Source organism: Euprymna scolopes, chromosome 17 (assembly GCF_053919585.1).
Source record: "Euprymna scolopes isolate OS-2025 chromosome 17, ASM5391958v1, whole genome shotgun sequence".
In the NCBI taxonomy this organism is placed as follows: domain Eukaryota; kingdom Metazoa; phylum Mollusca; class Cephalopoda; order Sepiida; family Sepiolidae; genus Euprymna; species Euprymna scolopes.
Genome location: NC_136498.1, coordinates 88,861,952 through 88,885,829, shown reverse-complemented (window position 1 = coordinate 88,885,829; position 23,878 = coordinate 88,861,952). Strand labels below are relative to the sequence as shown.

General features: G+C 33.3%; 1 protein-coding gene across 2 annotated transcripts in view; it reads right to left on the bottom strand.

Moving 5' to 3' along the window:
- Positions 1 to 23,878, bottom strand: part of LOC145296841 (receptor-type tyrosine-protein phosphatase alpha-like) — a 978,869-nt gene that overhangs the window by 58,340 nt on the left and 896,651 nt on the right. For both annotated transcript variants that reach the window (XM_080142961.1, XM_080142962.1), the window contains exon 23: positions 7,174 to 7,308. In XM_080142961.1, the coding sequence (XP_079999087.1) occupies positions 7,174 to 7,308 (135 nt within the window). The remainder of the gene's footprint in view (positions 1 to 7,173; positions 7,309 to 23,878) is intronic.

Here is a 23,878-nt window from a genome sequence, read left to right as displayed (position 1 = left end):
GTATTAAATCGTGATTATCATATTTGAACAATACAATCTGATGATGACATATGAAATCATGATTATCATATTTGAACAATACAATCTGATGATGATATATTAAATCGTGATTATCATATTTGAACAATACAATCTGATGATGATATATTAAATCGTGATTATATTTGAACAATAAAAATTGCTGATGACGTATTAAATCGTGATTATCATATTTGAACAATACAATCTGATGATGACATATGAAATCATGATTATCATATTTTAACAATACAATCTGATGGTGATGTATTAAATCGTGATTATCATATTTTAACAATACAATCTGATGGTGACGTATTAAATCGTGATTATCATATTTTAACAATACATCTAATGATGACGTATTAACTCATGATTATCATATTTGAACAATACATCTGATGATGACGTATTAACTCATGATTATCATAGTTGAACAATACAATCTGATGATGATATATTAAATCGTGATTATCATATTTGAACAATACAATCTGATGATGATATATTAAATCATGATTGTCATATTTGAACAATATAATCTGATGATAACATATTAAATCTTGACAATCATATTTGAACAATATAATCTGATGATGACATATTAGATCTTGATTATCATATTTGAACAAGACAATCTGATGGAGACATTAAATCATGATTATCATATTTGAACAACACAATCTGATGATGACTCATGGTTATCATATTTGAACAATATAATCTTATGATGATATATTAAATCGTGGCTATGATATTTGAACAATACTATCTGATGATGATATATTAAATCATGACTATGATATTTGAACAATACAATCTGATGATGACATATTAAATCATGATTATCATATTTGAACAAGGCAATCTGATGGTGACTCATGGTTATCATATTTGAACAATACAATCTTATGATGATATATTAAATCGTGGCTACGATATTTGAACAATACAATCTGATGATGACATATTAAATCATGATTATCATATTTGAACAACACAATCTGATGATGACACATGGTTATCATATTTGAACAATAAAATTTGATGATGATATATTAAATCATGGCTATGATATTTGAACAATACAATCTGATGATGACATTAAATCATGACTATCATATTTGAACAATACAATCTGATGATGACTCATGGTTATATTTGAACAATACAATCTGATGATGATATATTTAATCATGGCTATGATATTTCAACAATACTTATGATTATCATATTTGAACAATACAATCTGATGATGATATATTAAATCATGACTATCATATTTGAACAATACAATCTGATGATCACTCATGGTTATCATATTTGAACAATACAATCTTATGATGATATATTAAATCGTGGCTATCATATTTGAACAATACCATCTCATGATGACATTAAATCATGGCTATCAGGTTTGGACAATACAATCTGATGATGACATATTAAATCATGCTTTTCATATTTGAACAATACAATCTGATGATGACATATTAAATTATGGTTATCATATTTGAACAATACAATCTGATGATGACATTAAATCGTGGTTATCATATTTGAACAATACAATCTGATGATGACATATTAAATCTTTGCTATCATATTTTAACAATACAATCTGATGATGACATATCAAATCATGATTATCATATTTGAACAATACAATCTGATGATGACATATTAAATCATGATTATCATATTTGAACAATACAATCTGATGGTGACGTATTAAAAAATGATTATCATATTTGAACAATACAATCTAATGATGACATATTAATTCATGGCTATTATATTTGAACAATTCAATCTGATAATGACATATGAAATTATGACTATCATATTTGAACAATACAATCTGATGATGACATATTAAATCATGATTATCATATTTGAACAATACAATCTGATGATGACATATTAAAAAATGATTATCATATTTGAACAATACAATCTGATGATGACATATTAAAAAATGATTATCATATTTGAACAATACAATCTGCTGATGACATATTAATTCATGACTATCATATTTGAAGAATACAATCTGATGATGACATTAAATCGTGGCTATCATATATATATATACAATCCTATGATGATATATGAAATCTTGGCTATTAGATTTGCACTATACAATCTGTTGATGGCTTATTAAATCGTGATTATCATATTTGAAGAATAAAACCTGGTGATGTAATATTAAATTGTGGCTATCATAATTGGACAATACAATCTGATTATGACATATTAAATATTGGCTATCAGATATGGACAATACAATCTGATGATGACATTAATTGTGACTATCATATTTGAACAATACAACCTGGTTATGACATCAAATCTTGGCTATAATATTTGAACAATACAATCTGATGATTACATATTAAATCTTGCCTATCATATTTGAACAATTCAATCTGATTATGACATATTAAATCGTGACTATTATATTTTAACTATACAATCTGATGATGACATATTAAATCATGGCTATCATATATTTGTACAATACAATCTGATGATGACATTAAATCATGATTATCATATTTGAAGAATATAATCTGGTGAGGATATATTAAATCTTGGCTATGATATTTGAACAATACAATCTGATGATGACATATTAAATCGTGACTATCATATTTGGACAATACCATCTGATTATGGCATATTAAATCATGATTATCATATTTGGACCATACCATCCCATGATGACAGTAAATCATGGCTATTAGATTTGGACAATAACATCTAATGATGACATTAAATCATGATTATAATATTTGAATAATACACTCTGATGATGATGTATTAAATCTTGGCTATGATATTTGAACAATACAATCTGATGATGATATATTAAATCGTGGCTATCATATTTGAAGAATAAAATCTGATGATGACATATTAAATCGTGACTATCATATTTGGACAATACAATCTGATGATGATATATCCAATCTTGGCTATCAGATTTGGACAATACAATCTGATGATGACATATTAAATAATGATTATCATATTTGAACAATACAATCTGATGATGACATTAAATCTTAGCTATGATATTTGAACAATACAATCTTATGATGACATATTAAATCTGGGCTATCATATTTGAACAATACAATCTGATGATGATATATTAATCATGACTATCATATTTGAACAATAAAATCTGATGATGATATATTCAATCTTGGCTATCATATTTGGACAATACAATCTGATGATGACATTAAATCTTAGCTATCATATTTGAACAATACAATCCCATGATGACATATGAAATCTTGGCTATGATATTTGAAGAATACAATCCGATTATTACATATTAAATCATGGCTATCTGATTAGAACAATACAATTTGATGATGACATATTAAATCATGGCTATTAGATTTGGACAATTCAATCTGATGATGACATATTAAATGGTGACTATCATATTTGAACAATACAATCTGATGATGATATCAAATCTTGACTATCATATTTGAACAATACAATCTGATGATGATATTAAATCATGATTATCGTATTTGAACAATACAATCTGATGATGATATATTAAATCATGATTATCATATTTGAACAATACAATCTGATGATGATATTAAATCATGATTATCATATTTGAACAATACAATCTGATGATGACATATTAAATCATGATTATCATATTTGAACAATACAATATGGTGTATACATATTAAATCATGATTATCATATTTGAACAATACAATCTGATGATGACATATTAAATCATGATTATCATATTTGAACAATACAATCTGATGATGACATTAAATCGTGGCTATCATATTTGAACAATACAATCTGATGATGACATATCAAATCATGATTATCATATTTGAACAATACAATCTGATGATGACATATTAAATCATGGCTATCATATCTGAACAATACAATCTGATGATGACATATTAAATCATGTCTATCATATTTGAACAATACAATCTAATGATGACATATTAAATTGTTGCTATCATATTTGGACAATACAATCTGATGATAACATATTAAATCGTGGCTATCATATTTGGAAATACAATCTTATTACGATATATTAAATCGTGACTATCATATATTTAATCCATTATATTGAACAATACCATCTCATAATGACATATTACATCCCGGTTAATACACTTGTAATGATATATTGAATCCTGGCCATTGTATTTGAATAATACCATTCGATAATTACATATGAAATTGTTGCCATCATATTTGGACAATACAATCTGATGACGATATGGTAAATTATAACTGTGAAAAGCTGAAATTTTGACAACTCGTAGTCGTTCTGCAATTTGTCCCTTACTTTTGGACGTTTCTATTTGCAAAATAAATAAATATTTGTCATAATTCTTTTTCTATCCTTTGCAAATGATTCAAATTTTAGTATTTTATTATGGATGATAACGCCTACCAGTTTTTAAATTTCAGCTTTTCACTGTTGTTATTTCTAGTAAATATTAGTTTTTAAAATTTTGTCGCTTAGTCTTAGACGCTACTGTATATCAAATTCTGACCATCATATTTTAACAACTATCTCTCATGATGGAATATGGAATACTGGCCATCATATTCTAACAATGCCCTTTTGATTCTGACATATTGAATCCTGGCCACAGTATTTTAACGATTCTCTCTGTTGATTACATATTGCATCCTGGCTATTGTATTTAGATACTGTGCTCTAATGATGTTATTTTGAATCCTGGTCATAATATTTGACCAATGCCATATGTTGACAACAAACTTAAACCTCGCCTTTGAAACATTGGCCATTTGAAGAATGCACTTCCATGATATATCTTTTCCTTTGTATTTAAACACATGCCCTCTGAGAATTTCATATAGGAAGCTGGCCTATGCATGTAAACAATGCCATCTGATAGTGACAGACTCAAACCTGGATATCGTGTTTGTATATAGCATTACAAGTGTATGCTGTATTTTCGTGGACATCGGCAATATTACATACCTATATGCTTCAACAAGTCATATATTTTTTATTTGTGGGTCAATTTTTAAAAGAATTACATTGATGGAAAGAGAATAAAATAAGCATTCCAATGATGATAATTTATTTTGCTTTTATGAGTTCAATATTTTTATGCTCCAAGTTAAAAATGAAAAAAAAAAAAAAAAATGGTAAAAAATGACGACAGCAAAAAGGGAAACTGTTTTTTCAATGTTTACAATTCATATGTTACATTTGGATGCAAATGCGCAGAGTCAAATTTGATTGGATATGGCTGAAATTTTACAGGCTATATAAACAAAGAAGTCCATCTCTACTGGACTATTATTTTTATGACACAGGAAGTAAAGTTATGACCGAGCAAAGTTGACAAAAAATATTTCGAAATTGATAAGATAAATCGGTATATATCATCCATTTTCATATAGATAATAGTTTCAGAATTATTTTCATACATAATATGTAAATATTTGATAATTATTAATTGTGCGGAAATTTCTTTAAAATGTTATCTTTTATAGAGATTACAGAATATAGAATTTAACTGCAAAATGACTCACTATGTGCTAATGCGATGACTACAGTCAGTATATTAACGAGTTTCGTTGTATTTGCTTAAAAATAGAAAACTGTTTTTTTCTGCTTTCAAAACGAAAGCAGAAAAATCAGTTTCATTTTATTCTGAGTTTGTCAATTTAAAAAAGTTATTTTTAAGTTTTTCAAATTTGATTTCCAATATTTTGTTGTTTTTAACGCTGTTAGTACACAAAAGCGTTAAAAAAAAACAACAAAATGTACTAAGTACATGCGTTTCTGTTATCATTGTATTTATAACTTCTTACTTTGCATAAGAGTGTCAAGTTTTATGAGAATAGCTTGAAAAATAAATAAATGGTGGCGAAATTACCGAATTTCTTGAAATGTTGAGGTCTGTATTATTTATTCTAAAGAAAAATGTCCACGGAAAAGCCTAAATCTTGGCATTAAAATTCTCATAACTTTTGAACTACTTATGGTATTTGCATAATTCAAACGGTTTTAAGCATCTTTTACATAGCTCTTTTCATGCAAGTTGATAAAATAACAATTATCTTAAAAGAAAAAATCAACTTGTAATACTAATTTTTGAACAATGCCTTCTAATAATGGCAAGAGGAATCCTGGCCACCATATTTGAATGCCCTTTGATGATAGTTAATCCTAGCCTATGCACTGTTAATGCCTTCTGCTGATGACATATAGCACATTTATTTAAACACTGCCATTCTAATGATTACATAGTGAATCCTTCTGATCATATTTGAACTATGTCCTCTGATAACTCCTGAAGTCTGGCCATTTTATTTGGACAATACCCTTTAATGATTTCATATGAAATCTTGGTCACTATATTTTTACAATGCTCTGTGATGATGACATTGGCAATCTTGGCCACAGTATTTGAAAATTGCTTGCTGATAATTACATTAGTAACTTTAGCAATAGCATTTGGACACTGTCATCAATATGCAGGAAATGCTACCTGATTGTGAATTGTGTCCAAACACGAATACCCTTAGACTTTTAAAAATAACTGGTCTTTAAATATTATCTTTACTTAATGGGTGAATTTTTAAGTTTAGTTTATGCACTACTTTTTAACTTTGATCATCGTTATTGTTCAGACTGTTGCAGCAATGTTCATTTTTAAAATGTTTTTCAGAATATGCATGGTTAGCACGTGCAAAAGGTAAATTTGCTAAGCAATACTCAGTTTAAGCGACAATTATCTGCAATCCACAGGACAAGTTATAATAAGAATACAATTATGAATTATTTAAACTTTGATTTAGTCATGGTTTATGAAATTAGAACGAGTTATCCATGTAAATTAAATAAATTAAATAAATTAAATAAAGAGTTCAATTCGAAATTACAGTTTCCTAAGACATTTAAAGATCGTTGAAGATTTTAAGCAAAACATTCAAATAATGACAGTTGAACTTACATTGAAATAGTATATTTTGCTTTACAAGTAGGAGATCATTTATTACATAAATAAATAACTGTAGTAGAGACTATTGAATTTTTAACAATACTTTTTGAAAAATAAACAACTTTACATCAAGAATTTAAAAAATATTTACCTTGTCATTGCGGTCAAACTCGTTCAACATAACCACTGTATCAGATTGATGATCATAAAGTAATCGCCAAAAGTCAGCTAATGTCTTTGGCAGAGGCATCTGTGTGACAATATATGCTATCTGCTTAGTATAGCCCTGTAACAACAAAAACAAAAAAATATTTAGTTTTTATTGCAAAAACAAAAGCAATAGAAACATTGGTATTTATTGAACCAAATTTACCTGATCATTTTAAACAATACAGATCATAATGAAATTGAAAGCATACAAGATTATTAAAATGTTATTTCAATATCAAAATTTGTTTTGTCATTAAACAAGCAGAGTTACTCTCTCGTTACTTTGTGAACACAACCATCTCTCTACTTCTTAGCTTGTGGTATATCTTTTTATGCACAATGTTCGTCAATGCTACTATAACATAAAGGAGCTTGAAGTGCTCTTATGGATTTTGTGTGCAGCATCGAAGGGTCTCATGACTTGCCTATGTTGGGAGAGGCAAGTCATGAGATACAATTTCAGACTAATACCTTCTAGACAAAAATCTCTTACCATACAGCCAGCCTCCTATATGATGATGTGAGCACCTTTTGCCTTTTGCCTTATAACAGCATGGTTAATTAGGTTAATTGTGGTCAATTAATTGTGGTCAATTAATTGTTATTAATTAATTGTGGTTAATTATGTTAATTAATTGTGGTGAATTAGGTTAATTGTGGTTAATTAAGTTAATTAATTGTGGTTAATTATGGTAATTGTGGTTAATTGTAGTGAATTAGGTTAATTGTGGTTAATTAGGTTAATAAATTGTGATTAATTAGGTTAATTAATTGTGGTTAATTAGGTTAATTAATTGTGGGTAATTAGCATGTTGGTGTCAAAAAGAGCATCAAGTCAGAAAAAAAGTGAACTGAAAGCAAAATTTTGTAAGCAACAGAAAATTTTTTTTTTAATTGACGTGCTGGGTACATACTTGCATAATTTAAACTAGTAAGTGAACGCTTTATTGATGGCACCACATAGACACAGATGTTATCATGTCACAAATTTAGCTTTTTAAAATGGAAAACTGTAATGACAGTTGGTGTGTGCGCGATTTGCAAACCACCTCAAAAACAAGGTTTTTATCTGACCTTTTCCGCTTTAAACAAAACAACATTTCTACATGAAACAATGGATTTTTTCCCAATTTTTCGATATTATGTATCCGAGAGATCGTTCTTTCTAATGATGCTGGGTTCATGCCTGTACGATAAAGATGACAAAAGTTTTAAGCAAACATACAAACTCTCTCACACGCACACGTTTGCCCCTTATATAATAGACTAGCATGGATACCCAGCATAAACATGAAGGTTGGTTTGGACACACTTGCTCTACTAAGGATATTGAGCACTTTTCCGTTATTGTATGTCAACTCCATCATGGGCAACAATTTCAAAAATAAAAGATACAGTAATCCTACTTAAAAACACACACAAAAAAAGGAAGTATGTAACAACCTCCCTACCAGATATTTTGGCAGAGGGGATACGAAGATAAGAAGTTATTCTCTGGATATTGAGAACTTTTTGATGACTTTATACCAGTTTAACTTTTTGATGACTTTATACCAGTTTAACTTTTTGATGACTTTATACCAGTTTAACTTTTTGATGACTTTATACCAGTTTAACTTTTTGATGACTTTATACCAGTTTAAACGAATTTCTTTAATGCTGCCTCTTTGCATCAAAAACTGAAAATAAGTTTTAAAAATAACAAAGTAGAATTTATTTTAACGGAAATAAATGTTTTTATGTTATAAAAATGATTAATTATGACTTATTGTGTTATTAAAAAAAAAATTAGCAGTTACGATGTCAAAAAAATGTGATTTATGTAACTCTTGAAGTAAGAAAAATGTTTTGTTTCAATTTAATTAACCCCCAATAAAAAAATGCCAAATAAATAATACAAAGTTTACAAATCTTTTAACCCTGTTTAAATGCAAATGAAAAAATAACTGTTAAAAATGTTATAAAAAAAGCTTGCTTTGTTTTTGTTTTAATTAAAGAATTGTAATTGGATTGGATTTTTTTTTTTTTTTAAATTTAACCTCCAGTTGATTTAAACCTCTGATAAAAAAAAAATTGAAATAAGGATTAGGATATTGTTTTTTGCTTTAAAATAATTATCTGCCGAAATTACAAAACAACCCTGTTTAAATGCAAAAAACAAAACAAAAAAAACAAAAAAAAAAAAACAAAAAAAACAACCAGCATTAAGTGTATGTGAACTTGAAAACTAATGCTTATGAGACAACCTATTAATCCACTGATTGTGAAATTACATTGGAAATTCTTTTATTTAAACAAATTTTAAATACAATGCTGCTTGACACATGCACATTTGTTGAAATCGTTTAGAAATAACTGACGCCCCCCCCCATTTAAAAGTCTATGTCTATACAAAATAATTTACCATTTTTTACATTTTATGCGTCCAAGGCATTGCTCTTTTAGATGGTACCAGTTTCAACCCAGTTGAATGTGGCTGACGAAAGATTTAAGTAAACATACAAACACGCACAAAAACACAGACATCTTTCACTTACATAATAGAAGATATTAGGAACCATACGTCAGCACTTATCAATTTACCTAATGTAAATTTGACAAGGATAAGTGCATGATAATCCAAATCTGTAAAAGAGAATCACTAAATGAAAGCTGGGTGACGAGGGTGTGGCAACAGGTCAAACAGTAGACATAAAGTTGAATGATAATGAATGAGTAAGAATTAGACGTAAACCTGATAACTGAATCCTGGTAAGCATTAAAAAAATATTTTAAAATGAGTTTTTTCTTTCAATCATGTATTAATATTTCTTCCAGTTATGTATTAATTTATTTACCCAATTGTTTTTCATTCTACACTTGCTCCCAATCACCCCTCCCCCAAATACTATTATTATTGGAATTTATTGTCAATTTGTGACTCGTGATTCACTTGTTAAATTTCCTAAAAAAAAATGTGTTCTCCAATTTTGAATTGAACGTCTTCTCACATTCCTTTTGCAAAAAGAAAAAACGTCTGATGCCATTCCATTTTTAAGTATACTTTTCAAACAGACAAACTAATAAATGTGCTGCCTAGTGTTGAATGTAAGCAAAAGGGGTAGATAATTTCTAATCAAATCATGTCAGAAACGACTCAAGGAAATTTAGCCGAGTTGCTCAAGAATTACACATGTTAAATTTTTCAATTTAATTAATTTTTATTTCACTTAGTGAGAGGGGAACCTATTGCCATACTTTCTTCTAAGCAGGACAACTGAACTTATATTAAGTAGAATACTTATTATTATTATCAGTTTTTTTTATGGAAGGTAGCCAATGCATTGTGGATGCATCGTCAGCAGTTCCCATAACTCTTGCTTCCCCTAATTTGTCTCTCAGTCTTTGTTTAGAAGGAGTGATTTTTCTGACAAAGAGAAGAAAAGGCTGTGTTCTAGGTTGGCAGAATTTTTGCATTAGCAGTAGCCTGAGATGTCAGAAATCTTCTGTTTCTATTTCTATCCTTGTAACTATGTCACTTACAAGGGTGCTGGAGATAAACATTTTTCTGGGCTGATAGTCAGGGACCCGAACCTTGGCATAACCATTAAAGGAGCCATCCTATCAGGAGATGCAAAGTACTGGGGCTGCTGTATTGCCATTTGGTGAATGGATTCTGGACCATGCAGTAGTATCTGGTGGGGTTTCTCGATGTGGGTAATTGTTACAGCTTTACCTTATCATGTGCTACAAAAAAAAAATTTCTTCAGTTCTTTTTCTTCCTTACTTTCCCTCTTTTCTCTTCTCTAACCAAGTCTGTTGACCTATTCCACAAATCCTAAAACTCCATCATGAAAAATCTGCAGAAAGAATACACAGAACTCCATCTTCCAATGTAGAACTCCACTACCATGTCTCTTTCTCTAACATCAGGAGTCTATGTTCCAAACTTCCAGCGGTTGAAATCTAATAACTGGATACCAAACCAGACCTATTCTTCCTAAGTAAAGCTGGTATTGGACCCACTATTTCCCTAAGTTTGTAATTAAAGGATACTCTTAACATCCTAATCCGACCCCCAAGATCGACATGGAATATGTGCCTATATTAGAGATGGCTTTCCATGTGGTAAGGACATCTCTAAAGAAGAGCCTAAATTACCCTATGTGTTTTTGGATTGCATTTGCTCACAACTGCGTTTATATTTGCTCTCTATCACTCCCATAACAATGGATTTACTATCTTTAAGAGCATATCTGAGAAAATTGACCACATCCTATCTGTTCATCCTTTGGCTAATATTCACATCTGTGGAGACTTCAATGTTCACAATGTAGAATGGTTAGTCCACACAAACAAGACAGATGACAAGGGGAGGCTCTGTCTCAATTTCTCCATTGCTTATGATCTAACACAGATTGTTCACCCACCCGTGTGTCTTACACTGATGGCCAGTATGCAAGTCTCCTATACCTTTTCCTCACAACCTGTCCTGAGCTATGTTCATTTTCTGTTCTATCCCCACTGAGATCTTCTGTAGTCTCTATTAAGATAAAAACAAAATGTAATAAGTTCTCCGCTATACCTCTCGATCGTACAGTATATATGGCTGACTGGGATAGCTTTTGTACATTTATATCAGATCTACCTCTTCATTCCATGTTTAAAAAGAATGTGTCTTTTACAGTATCAGACTTGATGAAATGGTCAATTGTAGGTATACACTGCTTCATTCCCTCCAAAAAATTCCAGTAAAAACCTAACAACCAGCCGCGGCTCTCTCTAAAATGTGCTGCTAGCATTGCGCATAGAAATCACTATTTCCATTGCTTCCAACATAATAGATGTACTAAAGCCGCCTTCAAGACTGCCAGTAACCACTGTAAGAGTAATAAAGAATGCAAGAGAGTTGGATGCTCAGTCTGTCAAGTTCAAAGTAGCTGAGCAGCAGCTTGATTCCCACCAATTTTGGCAAATAACAAACAGGGTCCTGAATAGAAGTGTGTACTCTATTCCAACCATCATCAATGGACCTGAAATAATCTCGTCAGCATTAGACAAAGCCAAACTCTTTGCCCAAAAACTTTGCAGCTAATTTTACCCTATGTGATCAGGGCTGTAATCCCCCATATTTCCTCCTGTTTCTGAAACCACGCTAAGTGACATACTGTGCATAATGTTGCCAAACTAATCAAAAACCTCAATTCCCGTAAACAACTGGTCCTGATGACATTTCAATGATAGTGCTGAAAAAGCTTCAACAAGAACGAGCTCCCATATTTACAAAGCTGTTTATATGTTAACCTCATCAATATGTCCCGTATTTAAAAATTCAGGTGATCACTCATCTTACTCTCAATACAGACCAATCAGTCTCCTGTGCGTCATGAGTAAGTTGCTAGAATCTGTGTTAAATAGAGACGTAGTCAACCACCTCAGCAAAATTAACCTCCTCAGTGACATGCAATATGGCTTCCATTCTGCTAGATCTACAGCAGATGTGCTTACAGTTGTATCTCATAAGATTAGCGAATCTCTTGATGAAGGCTTCCTTTCTAGGGCAACTGCCCTTGACATATCAAAAGCCTTTGATAGGGTATGGCATAAAGGTCTACTGTTATGTAATGGATGGCTGGGACCATCCGATACATAACTGTGAAAATAAAAACAAAAACTTCTTTAAAAAAAATAATAAAAGATTTGAAAGGTGGCTATCGAATATCGCTTGTCCACCAGTTGAAGCGGCAAAAATAATTATGTCGTAAACAGAGAAATCGGACGACAATGTTTTTGTTTACAAAAGTGAAGGTTTGTGGGGAGACGCATTTTTGGCTGAAACGTGACATTCCTTGCACTGCAATGGAAGATTGGAATGTCATGAAAAGCTAGCACGAGGTTGGCGATGCACGTGTATAAACAAATTCAGTAGTCGGTCAGCTGAAGAGAAATGGGTTACAGTGTCTCTGGGTCAGATGCAGCAATGCATTTGTCAACGAAAACTGAAAACGTGACCGGGAAATGCGTGATCCATTATCGATAACAGAGTTGATCGACCAGTGGCATGGAGCAGAAACTCATGCCAATATAAGGAGGTGATTTTTGGAGTCCAGCAGAGAGAAAGAGAGAAAGGAGAAAAGAAGGAGAAAGAAAGGAGCGGAGACGTGCGTTGTCGAGAGCATAACGCCCCCCCTCTCCATCACTGAATGACAGAGAAGTAAGCCGCACCGTTAAATTGTAAACTGTTAAAAATCTTTATGTACAGAACGAGAAAAATATTTCTAACACAAAATATATTTTTATACAAAAAGCCAGCGTGTCTTACGTCTTAATTGGAGTGCTGAGTTACGTCTGATTTTTGTGTGCATGTTAATTTTCTTTCAGCCGGCAATGTTGTTATGACAAGCAGTTGACAGCTGACGGCAAGTAAGAGAAAAAAATGCACGGTCAAGGGGGAAATAACTCTGCTGTCTTGGCCGTTACCATGACAACCAAAGTCGTAAACAAACTAGACGATCAATAAAAGTCGGCTGCTAGGTTTTGTTGCAGCGGGAACTTACTAACTACGACCGTTCCCAACCTGGGGTCCTTGCGCAACGTAACATTACTCCACAAAATCTCCAGCTATGGTATATCTGGAAATGTCTTCTGAATTATTAAATCATTTCTCTTTGATAGGTTTATAAGAGTGATGGTTGATGGGTAGAAATCAGAAGCTCACAGTATTAATGCTGGAGTCCATGACTACGACATTTTCCCCTTAACCACTGAACACTCATTAACCCTTATCCTCGAGTGGCCTCCAGGCTTTAATAAGTAGTGACTTCTTTGTAAATATATATATATATATATATATATATATATATATATATATATATATATGTATATGTATAGTTATATATATAAGCTTCAATGATAAACTTATAAGCAAAAGTTTTCAAATCTTTCCATGGAAGCTATGAGTCATTGCCAATAATGTAAAAAAAAAAAAAATGAATCTAAGATGAATATTACTTCAATGTCCATCTGAGTCATTTCATTATGTTAGAAAGTAAGTAATCATTTAGCGAACACAACACTAGTCTCTCCTCACCTAAGTCCATTCTCTCCAAATAAAACCTTGAAGAAAACTCAATGAATGTCACAATTGTGTTACTTTCCTCATGAAAAGTGTTTTATTTTTTTTTAGTTAAATAGACAATCAGTGGCTGAAAGGAAGCAACTATAAAAAAAAAGACCTGATATAAACACCTTTCATGTGTATGTATAAAAACTTTCATTTTGTTATTGAAAATGCGGCACTCATACTTAAAATATAAAGGTCCCTATGTCTGAAAAAAGGAGGTGCTCAAAATCCCAGGGGCAAGCATAAGAAAAAAAAAGAGCATCAACAAAGATGTTGATACATGTAGGCGCCACAAGATGGACATTTGTTGGTTACAAGAAACAGTGTTGAGGTTGTTGATGGCGACAAGATGTTGCACCGTGGCAGTGAAGATGACGCAAAGGAAACAGTATCTCAGTACACAGGAACTTGTACAAAACGTCATAGAAGTTATAAGATGTGGAGACTGAATTATTAGAGTCTCCCTTGTTATAAAGTAAAATGAACCAGTTTTAATTTATCGTCTAGCAAGCTAAGAAAGTATGGAATTTAATATGATATGGGAACCGTTAATATGTTATTTGGACCCGGAACATTCTACATAAAGAAACCGAGTCATCGGTTTTCACTGGACCTTTGTGAAAAAACAGAGACTTCCTCCTTGAACGATTAACACACTTTATTTGTCTCTATGTAAATAAACTTCTCTCTCAGTATTCAAACCACAGTGTATATTTATTTATTCCTTTCATGGAATACTTTATCTTTGATTGTCTGAATTAATAGGCACCTTAGGACACATCCAATTGGCGACGGAGACGAGATGTGAACTCAGTAAAAAAAAAAAAAAAAAAAAAAAAAAAAAAAGGAAAAAAAATTGCGCGCATGTGGTGAGCGTGAAATTTGAAAAGTTTATATCCGATTAAGGAAATACTTCTTAGAAAGTGAAAGACAAGTATTCACGCAAGTACAAAGAATTTTTATATTTTTATTGCCGTTTTTCTTTGAACTTTCTGAAAAGTTGATGTCATATCGTCTCGTGTTGAAAAGCAATTCGGAGGTGTTTTGTTTTTAGTTAATACGATAAAATGAATTGTACTGTGGAAATTGTTTTTCTGTTATAAAGAAATTCTTAAAAGAAGTTTACGCATTTGAAAAAGATGAAAAGGATCTCTGAAAATTTGTAAACTATTGATATTTTGTATGGTGAATTTTTTTTTTCTCTTCGAACATTTCTCAAGTGCTAACAAAATTTTTTTTCCGTGACGAGATCTGAAGGGGAACATCTTATTTTTTGGAACAAAATTTTGTATAGGTCGATTTCGTATTTGTGCATTTAAAAAAAAAATGTCTTCCGAACAAAAAACAGTTAATGAAAATGATAGCTGAAAGCTTGATTGCTCAACAAAAAGCTCAAATTGAATTTCAAAAATGGATGTTGATTCAGCAAAAACGTTTTGAATCACTCGTCATTCAGCAAACTACAGAGAATCGTCTGATGTGAAACTGTTGTCACAAAAATCTGAAGATGGCGCATCTAGATTTTTTTCGGCAGAGGGCCAACTCTTTAGCGGAGTTCAAATACGACCCAGAATGAGGTATGACACACTGATGACTACAAACAGGCAGAAGATAATGAACTGCCTATTATCGTAGGTTCGAGAGGATTTTTACAAAAAGATGTGAGAAATGGTCGGATGAGGAAAGAATCCCACTCCTACTTCAGAAATTGGGTACGGAGGAAAACACAAAATTTACGAATTTGATTTTACCAAAGAAACCGGGAGATATTTCTTTTTCGGAAACTCTTCGAATTTTGTACTCAATATTTGGTGAAAGAGACAGTCTTTTTCAAGTGCTTGAACATGCAAAAAGAAGAAACTGATGATATTGTCACATATGCGGGTAAAGTCAATGCCTAATGTGAACTATTTAAATTAAAAGATTTGTCAGTTGACATGTTTAAGTGTTATATATTTGTTCAGGGATTGACAGCACCGAAGGACAAGGATTTAAGGTAAAGGATTTTATCAATTATGGAGCAAGATCCAGAAATTAACTTGCAAAAAGTGACAGAAGAATGTCAGAAATTGATAAATGTGAAAAGGGATACCACTAGGATAAAGGGAAAAACTACATCTCACGTCCTAATGGTAAAACAAAAAACATTTCCAAGAACAAAGGAAAAAGTTTTGAATGTTGGAGCGGTGTGGGTTCGCACTTAAGAAAAAATTGCCCTTTTAAAGATCAACCTTGTGCTAACTGTGGTTTAGTTGAACACCGAGCTTCCCAGTGCCGAACAAGACAAAAATTTAAGTCGAAAGTAAATGTGGTGTTGTCAAAAGAAGAAGTGAGACACGGAGGTAAAAGAAAATTTGTCGATAGCAAAATAAATGGTCACACACTGAAACTACTTTTGGATACAGGTAGTGATATTTCAATTATCGACGAAGTGACCTGGAAGAGGATTGGTTGGTTTTTTTCTGAGGGGCGAGGTATGTGCACTAAGACTGAAGCAAATTGTGAAACCTGTTTTTAATCGAAAAAGAAACGTGCGTTTTTCTTCAAAAGAAGATATTGAAATTAAACTGCAGAGACTTCAGGAAAATGATGTAATCGAAAAAGTTGACTATTATGAGTGGGCGACCCCCACTGTATATGTTAAAAAGAAAAATAAGAGAATTCGGGTATGTGCCGATTTTTCTACAGGCCTCAATGGCCGTCTTATGGATCATAGTTATCCATTTCCATCCCCTGAAGACATTTTTACAAAGCTGAATGGAGGGAAAATTTTATCCAAAATTGATTTATCTGTGGCTTACCTTCAGGTAAAAGTCGGTGAAGAATGTTCGAAATATTTGTGTATCAATACCCATTTAGGACTCTTCAGACTCAAAAGGCTCTCTTTTGGTTTGAAAGTAGCTCCAGCGTTATTTCCGCAAATAATGGACACAATGCTTGCTGATTTAGGTTTTGCAATCGCATATTTGGATAACATTCTTGTAAAGAGTAGAAATGTGCAGGAACATAAGGAACATATCAAAACAGTTTTCAAAAGAATTGAGGAATTTGGTTTCAAATTAAGTGCTGAAAAATGTGAATTTTTTTTAAGACAGATAAAATATCTGGGTCAAATCATTGATAGCCAAGGCATAAGACCGGATCCTCAGAGAACAGAAGCCATTGAGAGGATGCCAGCACCTAGCAATATTGCCCAGTTACAATCTTTTTGGGGTTTAGCACAATATTATTATTTTTATATTATCATTATATCCCAAAAATGCATAAGTTGAAAGCACCATTGAATGAATTATTAAAAAAAGGACGAAAGTGGATTTGGTCAAAGGAGTGCCGAAGTGCATTTGAAGAGATTAAGAAATGCCTGCTATCTGATTTAGCACTGGCACACTTCGATCTACAGAAGGAATTGATTGTGGCGTCAGATGCAAGTTATTATGGTATAGGAGCAGTACTTCTCCATAGACTGGAAGACGGAGCAACGAAACCAATAGTTCATGCTTCCAGATCACTTTTGCCTGCAGAGAGAAACTATTCTCAAATTGAAAAAGAAAGTTCAGCAATAATTTATGCAATTAAAAAATTCCATAGATTTATTCATGGCAGCATTTTCATGTTACAGATTGACCACAAGCCCTTGTTGACTATTTTTGGATCTAAAAAAGGCATATCCACTAACACTGCAAACAGACTTCAACAATGGAGCATAATTCTGTTGAATTATAATTTTAAAATGGAGTACATTTCATCCAAAAATATCGGACATGCAGATGGACTATCCAGATTGATTCAAAAGTGTGAAGAACCTTCAGAGGACACAGTGATAGCATAGCTGCATTAAGAGAGGAAAAAAGCTCTCTGAACTGCTGTGCAACATGACTCGAGAGCTACCAGTGACTCTAGACGACATCAATAAGGCAGCAGAAACGGATGAACTCATTGTAAGAATGAAAAACCAGGTGCAGCTAAATGACAAGTCAAAGAAAGACTCCAAAATTTCGCCATTTCCGATTTGCTCATAGACTTTATTGTATGCAGACAGAATCGTCATACTGACCACACTGCAAAACAAAATGCTAAAAGAATTCCATAGCGGTCATCCAGGCATGTCCAAAATGAAAGCCTTGATGCGCGGATATACATATTGGCCTAATATGGACCGGGACATAGAAAAAATGGTAAGAGAGTATCGAGGGTGTCAGCTAGCAGCAAAGGCACCACCTGTACAGATACAACCATGACCGAAGACGGATGCAACATGGATGCAGTTACACATTGACTATGCAGGTCTGTTGAATGGACATTACTTCTTAGTGGTTGTCGACAGCTTTACAAAATTGCTGGAAGTGCTTAAGTGTAAACATCCGACATCGACTTGTACTATAGATGCATTAAAACATCTCTTCAGTCGTTTTGGAGTACCTAAAACTATTGTCAGTGACAATGGCACCCAATTTACCAGCTTAAAGAATTAAAGAGTTTGAAGAATTCTGCAAGGCCCCATCCATTGAACATTTAACAACTGCAATATACCATTCAAGGTCAAATGGCCTCGCAGAGATTTGTTGACACGTTCAAAAGAGCTTTAAAAAAACACCAAGGCATGGACACTGATGAGAAGAGTCTTGAAATTTTTTTGTCTGTATACAAGATACCTCCTAACCCAAACACGAATGCCGGTTTGTCACCAGCTGAACTAATGTTCGCATGGAAAATCAGATCTGTATTTGACAGAATTTTACTAAATGCAACCAGAACAACAGCAATGAGAGAAAATCATTTGACAAGGTTCTACAAACCTGGTAACAAAATATTCTTCTTGAATTATAGGACTAGGAAAAGCTTTTGGGAGGAGGGAATGATTATGAAAAGAATTGGGCACATGCTGTAAGTGTATGAATGAACGCAGGGACTTTAACTCTTTGCTGTCCTCAGGGTTTGTGGAACTCTTCTATGAACTGGGGCTTTCCTAGAGGGAGCGAATCAGGAGGAGCGGAAGTGGGCAGGAGGGACCTGGATCCTGTACAGCGTGTATGAGAAGAATAAAGTGTCCTGCCAAAAACATAGCGTTTGTGTTTTCTTCTATTACTAATCTACTTTAACAAATGGTAGTAGAGCGTAGTTCAGTGAAGAAAACAATATTCAAGTGAATATAAACTAAAATTATTCACTTTTGGAGTGTACAAAAAAAAAGATACAGAGAGCGTGGACAAAAAAAAAAAAAAAAAAAAGAGCGAACGTCGGTAAAGAAGAAACAAAACATTTTTATGTTTTTATTATCAGATTTCATATTTTTCTAAATAAAAAAAAAGAAAAGAAGAAAAAAAGGAACTTTGATATTTTCTCTGCACGCGTTCGTAAATTTTGTTTTTCTCTTTTTGCCATCTTTAACTGTGAACACGTGTTCTGTTTGAAATTTTCTTGAGGAAAAGAAAACAACAACAATAAAAAACAAAGACGGTTTGCTTTTTGTATTCAGGAAACAAAGTAATAATTTTACTTTGTTTTCCTGAATACAAAAAGCAAACCGTCTTTGAAAAATGACCACGAGAATTAGTCTCCCGATTTTTCACAAGTCAAAATCCTATGAACTATATAAAACAGAGATTTTGGCTTGGTCTGAGGTGTCAGAACTACCTAAATCGAAGGCCGGTATTGCTGTGGCCCTTTCTTTACCAGAGTCCGATGAGTGTATGATACAGGAAAAAGTTTTTTCTCAATTATCTATTGCCGAGTTAAAGCAGGAGAATGGTCTGGATATTTTGATAGCTTTTCTTGATAAACATTTAGGAAAGGACGATTTAAGTGATTGTTTACAGAAATTTGAAGATTTTGATGGATTCTCTCGAAACGAGAATCAGTCTGTGAATGAATATATTGCCATGTTTGACGATAGATATAGAAAAATAGAAAAAAAGAATATGAAACTTCCACCAGAAATTCTGGCTTTCAAACTTTTACGGAATTCCAAAATTTCTGAGGAGGAAAAAATGTTAGTCCTTACTGGTATGGATTATGAAAATAGAGACAAATTCAAGGGCGATGAAGTAAAGAGCGTCAACAGTGTCAGATTTGAACCAGCTTTCCTTGCTGAAAATGAAGAAGCTTTGTTGGCTGCTGGCTATGTTAAAAAGGGATATGGCAGGAGAGGGTATCATCCTAAAAGAGGGAACCGAGGATCTGGTTTTGCGTCTTCTCAAAGAGGAACCAAACCCATAAACCCTACAGGAGTCGACGGGAATATTTTAAACTGCAAATCATGTGGGTCTTACAGACACTTGGCAGGAAAATGTCCTGATGGCTGCAACCCTATAGGACTTGACGGAAACTATTTAACTCGCAGATCATGTGGCTCTTATAGACACATGATAGCTAAATGTCCTGACAGTTGGGAAAATATGGCCAAAGTGAATATTGCAGAAGAAAATGCCGTTTTATTCACTGGATACCACAAGCAGGAAATATCACAGCTGGGAGCTGAGGCCAGAAACTGTGCTGTCTTAGATAGTGCTTGTTCCAGTACAGTGTGTGGATAAACATGGCTAAAAAGCTACATGGATTCTTTAAATGAAGCTGATAAAAACAAAATCACATACCAGGAGGGACACAAAGTTTTTAAATTTGGAGGAGGATGAAAATTGAAGACTTGTGGTGAATACATGATACCAGTTTACATGGTTGGAAACAATGTCACTATAAGAACGGATGTTGTTAATTCAGATATCCCTCTTATGAAAATGAACTGGTCCATGTTACAGAGGACACATATAAAGCACAACCACTGGAGTGTGATTCTGCCAATCAAGAAGAGTTACAAAAACTTTTAGATTTCTGCACATGATGAAGTGGAAGACAAAGACCAAAATACCATATCCACTAGGTGGGTGATCACCTCTAAAGATGGGGTTGTCAAGGCACGTTTGGTAGCTCGACGATTTGAGGAATATTGTTTCCTTGCCAAAGATCACCCAACAGTCGGAAAAGGAACGAGAACTTTTCTCACTATTGCCTCGAGCAGAAGATGGAGAGTCAAGACAACAGATATTAAATCTGCATTCCTGCAAGGAGAAAAACTTGACCGTGACGTGTACATTCATCCACCAGTGGAGAGCAATACCCCCAAAGGTTTCATTTGGAAACTGCGGCATGGCTTATATGCCTCAAAGACGGTGCAAGACAATTTTTCTTGAGTGTTCAAAATGAACTCCTTTCTTTGGGATGTAAGCAGTCAAAGCTTGACCCTGCCATGTTTATTAGAACAGAGAATGGGTGCCTGTCAGGCATTATATGTTGTCATGTAGATGATTTTCTTTATGCCGGTAATAAATATTTTGAGACAGTAATCACCAAATTATGCACAAGATTCCTGGCCGGAAAAATTGAAGATGGTGATTTTAAATACATTGGTTTCCATATAACACAAGGGGTTGATGGTGTGACATTGGATCACGCAGGTTATATGTCAAATAGCTCAATCAAGCAACAGTCGGTGACTTGATGCGAGCTATAAAAACGATTAGACATTTGAAAGAAATCAAATCTACTCAACTATACCCACAACTAAAAGGACATGAGGCTAACGATTGGGAGGTTTTTGTTTTTACAGACGCTGCTCTGGGAAACCTTAATGATGGAAAAGGTAGCGTTGGGGCTTACCTGGTATGGTTAAAGGACAGGTTTGAAAATTGCTGCCCAATAGCCTGGCAGGCTAAAAAGATAAGGAGAGTTGTTAAATCAACAATAGCAGCAGAAGGTTTGGCTTTGCTTGAAGGTTTAGAAGCAGCAATGTATTACAGAGAGATGATAACTGATCTTTTATCCTTAAAGCAAAGCAGCCTACCAATCACTGCTTTTGTGGATAATAAGAATATTATCGAAGCATTACAGTCAACTAAACTAGTTGATGATATGCGTTTACGAGTTGACATTGCTGCATTCTGTGAAATGCAATACAATAACTGGGTGTCTATCAAATGGTGCCCAGGGAAGATCCAGCTTGCAAATTCACTCACTAAGAGGGGAGCATATCGATCTGAACTTTTAAACGTTCTTCAGAGAGGAAAAATGCCAGAAGAGTTTATATAATTTTTTTTTTGCTTTTGTTTTTTTTAATAAGAGGCATAATAATCCTCCAGGCCCAAGGGTAGTCTAACCAGATGAAGGTCAAAAATTTTTTAAAAAAGTAAATAAATAAAATATTTTAATAAAATAAAAATAAAAAAAAAAAAAGGAAGGGGAGAGAAAATATAATTAATGTCAGTGTATGAATGAACGCAGGGACTTTAACTCTTTGCTATCCCTAGAGGGAGCGAATCAGGAGGAGCGGAAGTGGGCAGGAGGGACCTGGATCCTGTACAGCGTGTGTGAGAAGAATAAAGCGTCCTGCAAAAAACATAGCGTTTGTGTTTTCTTCTATTACTAATCTACTTTAACACATGCTATATTCGGTAAGTAGTAAATTTGACTGTCGCAGGCATATGAATCAGCTAATAGCTCGACACACTGATGACTACAAACAGGCAGAAGATAATGAACTGCCCTTAGAGGTATTGTATGATTCTTTTAATATTCCTCTACCCATAACATAACCTACTCCGAGAGTAGTATCTTCTACTCCAGGTTAGAGAGTACCAGTTTCACCACTAGCTCCACTCCCTCAAACGGTGTTGAGGAGAAAAAGTACAAGGGTGAAAAGAAAAGTAAACCGACTGAGCCCCACACCTAAAAACAAACGGTATTAAGCAAAATTCTCCAAGGAGAAATTGGCTTGGGAGGAGGTGTTATGTGGAGATAACCCGGAACATTCTACATAAGGAACCGAGTCACCGGTTTTCACTGGACCCTTGTGAAAAAACAGAGTCTTCCTCCATGAATGATTAACACGCTTTATTTGTCTCTATATAAATACGTAAATAAACCTCTCTTCCAGTATTCAAGCCACAGTGTATATTTATTTATTCCTTTCATGGAATACTTTATCTTTGATTATTGTCCGAATTAATAGGCCACCTTAAAACATATATTAGTTAATATATACAAGTAAAAATTATATATATATATATATATATATATTACACACAGAGTAATATACAGGGTTGAGGAGTTGGAGTCAGAGGTTTCAGTTGGAGTTGGATTCGGATTTCTAAGAGGAGTCGGAGTCAGAATTTTTTATCCGACTCCGACTCCTTAAGTCCAATAAATTTATTTTTTTTACATAGGTTTCCTGCTTGGTTTTACCAGTTTTTTTGTTTTTTTTTATTATTACATTTTCTAACCAAGCAAGGCACATTGCCACTTTGATGTAGGGAGCTACTATCAGGGACCTAAGTTGCAGAGGTATTATGTAGAGAGTTTAGCAGCAAGATGTCTGTTTACATTACATGAGAACTTCTGCATGTCAGTACAGTTGGGGAAGCAGAAACCTGAAAGAGAAGTCTAGTAGTTCTGAGGAAGAAGCTATTAGAGTAGAAGGCTTTCTTACATCTAGGGATCTCTACTGTGTAGGGGTGGGGCTTCGCTGCTTGTAGGGTTTGTCGGGGGTATTTTC